Source organism: Sinocyclocheilus rhinocerous, unplaced genomic scaffold (assembly GCF_001515625.1).
Source record: "Sinocyclocheilus rhinocerous isolate Xijiao unplaced genomic scaffold, SAMN03320098_v1.1 scaffold1956, whole genome shotgun sequence".
Lineage (NCBI taxonomy): Eukaryota > Metazoa > Chordata > Actinopteri > Cypriniformes > Cyprinidae > Sinocyclocheilus > Sinocyclocheilus rhinocerous.
Genome location: NW_015638932.1, coordinates 476,566 through 480,817, shown reverse-complemented (window position 1 = coordinate 480,817; position 4,252 = coordinate 476,566). Strand labels below are relative to the sequence as shown.

At 38.9% G+C, this 4,252-nt stretch overlaps 1 protein-coding gene across 1 annotated transcript in view; it reads right to left on the bottom strand.

Annotated features, from left to right (window-relative positions):
- The window catches only part of LOC107750052 (tubulin alpha chain-like), a 36,050-nt gene extending 32,081 nt beyond the window's left edge, over positions 1 to 3,969 (bottom strand). Inside the window, exon 1 of the mRNA XM_016565309.1 lies at positions 3,837 to 3,969. Within this exon, the coding sequence (XP_016420795.1) occupies positions 3,837 to 3,839 (3 nt within the window). The 5' untranslated portion in view covers positions 3,840 to 3,969. The remainder of the gene's footprint in view (positions 1 to 3,836) is intronic.
- Between the last annotated feature and the right edge of the window lie 283 nt (positions 3,970 to 4,252).

Below are 4,252 nucleotides of genomic sequence, written 5' to 3'. Positions count from 1 at the left end.
CTGACTCTTAACTTTTATAAAGAATATCTCTTTGGATTTGAGACTTTAGTCTTTGCAACTTTACAGATCTTCTTTATGCACCAAGAGCTTGTAACACTCCAAAGAGAAAGGATAAAAAATTTTAAATCGCATCATATGACCCCTTTAAAACAGAGCTGTTGTAATGATTATTATCATTATTATTGTCTTACTTTTTATTTTATTTTACAGAACAACAGTAAAGTTACAATACTAACATTTATGAATGTTGATAAGAGTTCTTGCTTTTTCTCAACTTTTATTTTGGCGGAAACCCGCAGGAAGACCTCAATGCTTATTTTTGTTGATAACAGATTTATAAATGAGTCTCATTATGAATACGTCGTACGTATCGCATTGTCACATGCATTGTAAAAATTCATAAAAATGTGACTGAGGAAAGGACGACTGAATCAGCGCAGATTTTCCTCGCGCTTTACACAAGATCTGCGGCGAGGTCGTGCAGCGCTGTCAGAATACATGCAATGCACGCGTGTATTAGAAAACATAACGTTCTGCAGTTTATTTACTAATTGTTTAAGGCCATTTCGCGATTTCAATCATCATACAGTAACCAGCAACAATCAGCCCTTCCTCTTCTCATTGAAGACATGCGATTCAGCCCTAAACAGTCTCTCGCTGTCGGCGCTTGTAATGATTTTTGCGTCTTTCTCCGACAGTTTAAATGCTTCCACACTGCTGACTTGTGTGCTGCATAATAAAGAGTGCGTGCCTCTCACTCTGCGCTGGTTGCTATTTGATTGCGTCATATCATTGTTCGGTACAATTTATTCGGTCTTTCCGCTTATTCGGTTCGATTGCCGAAGAGCTTTTTTTGCTATTTTCATTCATGGATTTGCGCTACTGTCTTCACACACAGACGAAACTTACTAGAGAAGTGTGAAGTGTGACATAATATACCTCTGTAAATAAATACAATATAAATTCACGTCTCGCGCACTTTAATGCCCTTTGAATGTAACGTGTACGTTCCCTTGGAACTGGAATCATGGCGGAATTTCATGTGAAGTCCACTTCGCAGGGCACTTACGGTCGAATAAGACCACGCTTGAATACTGCTGCCTGAACAAGAGACCTCCTTACTGGAGTGAAAGTGTTGACTGGTGTCACTATCTTGCGAACGCGCTGGCGGATCGCCACCAAATTCGGTGGATCCCTTCAGCTCCAGGAGCCCTCTCAAACGCCACCCTCCATGCGTCGGTAGCCCCCCGGGATCGCTTGATCGTTCGGCGCCGGACCGCGAATTTAACCACCCGTAACTCCCGAACCCCGGGGGCTATTCACGCGGGGGTGGTCTCATTCGAAATCGGGCCTCTAGACGTACACTCGATTCATGTTCGAGAGGGGTCCTCGAGCTGAAGGCATCCCCCGAATTTGGTGCGGATTCGCTGCGCCATTGCGGAGATATGGCCGTTCAAAGTTTCAATGGTTTTCCATAGACTTAAGCTTTAAAGCGTTTCATCCAGATCGCCAGTAGCAAACAATGCAGTGCGCTCTGCTGGACAAACTAAGTAATTACACAATTTCAAGCATTTTATCTGCGTTATATGCTCTGTAAAAAAAAAATTCATGTCAATACCGCCGATACCGATTATATCGGCGACAGGCTCATATCGGCCGATAATATAGTATATGTACTATAATATTGCCGACACAAAGAATATCGGCCAATATATCGTATCGGTCGTTTTTTACTCCCTAATATCGGTATCGGCCCCCAAAAAACCCATATCAGTTGGGTTTTAATTAAAACCATCAAAATCTATCCTATTTAGCATTAGTATTCACTTTCTTAATACATTTTGTCGATTTATTGTTGAATTAAAGAAGGAAATATCCTAAAATATATATTTTTTATTTTTATAAGCGCATTTGCTATTTAATTCTACCTTCAACCTTGTTCTGTGTAATGATTGCACACACAAAAAAAAAAAAAGCAAATAAGTTACTTATTGTTACAAAGTGTAGGGTGAGCTATGACTTAAGTTGGTTAATTATTAACTTTACTTGGTGGCAACTGACATCATCTCATGATTTGTAAAGAAGTGAATAGAAATGCTTTTAATTGGATATTAGTAATAAATGAGGCAATTCAAATTGCAAACATTAAGGTTGCAAAATATTAAGGTTTTAGATCATTACTCTTTAATCGTTAATATGTCTCTTATAAAATGTTTCTAAAGGTTTTGGTGTCATCCAAAGCACCCAAAAGACAAACACAAAGGCCTTAGGGGTGTGATTTGGAACCTTTAGAAACTGAGAATCATTTGTCCTTGGAATTCAGCACAAACAAACTCCTACACATGTGGTTCGAATATATTTTCCACGCAAAAACAGGCTTTGAGACCTACAACAGTTTTAGTTGTATATTGGGGGCCTGTTGGCACTACATTTTACAATGTAGGTTTGTTTTAAATGAGCCTTGGCACACAATATTTCACACATTTAATCAAATCTTGAGATTTTAGAAGTTTCACAAACTGACTAGGCCTACTTTTAAACCCACCTTACTGAGTGACGTCATCTTACATTAATATCAAGGAAAACAATTAATTATTGCTCCATTTTCTTACAGAGTAATATTGTAAATATTTTCAACCAGCATGAACAGGTTTATGACTTTTTATGGATCATGGGACACACAGACATGCTGAGGCAGAGCGCCACATCAACGTTCAACAAAATCACACACCCATAACCACACTGCTTAAGGCATAAAGCTCTCAGGAGTATTTCCTCTAGGAGTGGGTTTTGTATGTTGTATAAACATTTAACCATAGTAAATATTATTTTGCAGCCATGTCTTTAATAGTCATTGTAGAGCTATATATAATTGTTAATATATTATTAAAATTCACTACAATTAATTAAGTACATCAAACGTGCATATATTCTTACACCACACACGTGTCTACACCGGACGCGAGCGGCGCGGCAAAATACTATAGAACCCATTCTTATCAGTGATGCTGTCTACACTGGATGCAGCGCGGCTCGACACGACAAATCACCGACAGTAAACTGCTGCCTCCTTCTATATGTGACGCACTGACACAAAAAATTCAAATGATTTGCAACGGCCGCTTTGTCGCGTCCAGTGTAGACTTTAGCTGTTGCTAAAGAGGTTGCGACACCTCAACAGTCGCATCCGGTTTAGACACGTGCCGTTTCTCAAGCGGCATCCTCCGGACATAGATTTGTAACTTATAGAATCCACATTCGACGGCTCAACGCAAGTAGATGCGGCCGCCATCTTGGAACGGTCAACTTGATGGCATTCACCATACTGTAGGTTCTCACAGAGCCGTTCTGTGCAGGATTGTGGCAAATTTCGAATATTCAGTGATTACTATGGTGAATGACGTCAAGTTGACCGTTACAATATGGCGGACGGCTTACGTATAGCGGCCCATAGAAACAGTCGCTAATGAGGCATCTACGTATATACAAATCTATGCCTCCGGATTTGCAGGCTGCATACGTCATCAAGTCTGGTTTATTTCAAATAACCGAGCATTACATTCGCGAGTCATAAGCATATTACAACAATTTACGCTTAACTAAGAATAATGGTCAAATTTATAACTGTTAATATTTTTAAATAAGATCTTCTTTACGACGTATGCAGCCTACAAATGCGACCTCCGGAAGACGCAGCCTTCCGTTTGAGAGACGGCCACGGTGTTAGCTCAGTGGTAGGCTAACGTTACCAAATATGTAGCCTACATGATTGCTCAATATGTTTACTTAGGCAAATAACCTGTCACAGTAGAAGTAAAAAATAAGGGTCTACTCACCATTTTGCTTTAGAATTAGGTTTTTGTTTTTCGCCGGGAAAATAGTTTGAAGATCACTTGCTCTCACTGCGTACCTGCAATGGGGTATGAGTAAGACAGTCTTGTCGTCGCAATGACAGGAGTTTGACTTTATACCAATAGCAACACAGAGGAGGGGCAACTTGACACTCCTGCAAAACTCCCAGTGCTTATAGGCTAGTATATTTAGACTAAATATAAAGAAAGTCCATGCAAAACAACAACATTTCACAAAAATACTTTAGGTCAATATATATTATTTCTATTAAGCTACTGTTTACTTTATTTTCTACATTTAAAAATGTTTACTTATTACTTATAATATTACATATTATAACTGAATCAACCTAACAACATTAAATTACTCTTTTTAAAATATATAATAATAAAAAAAAAAG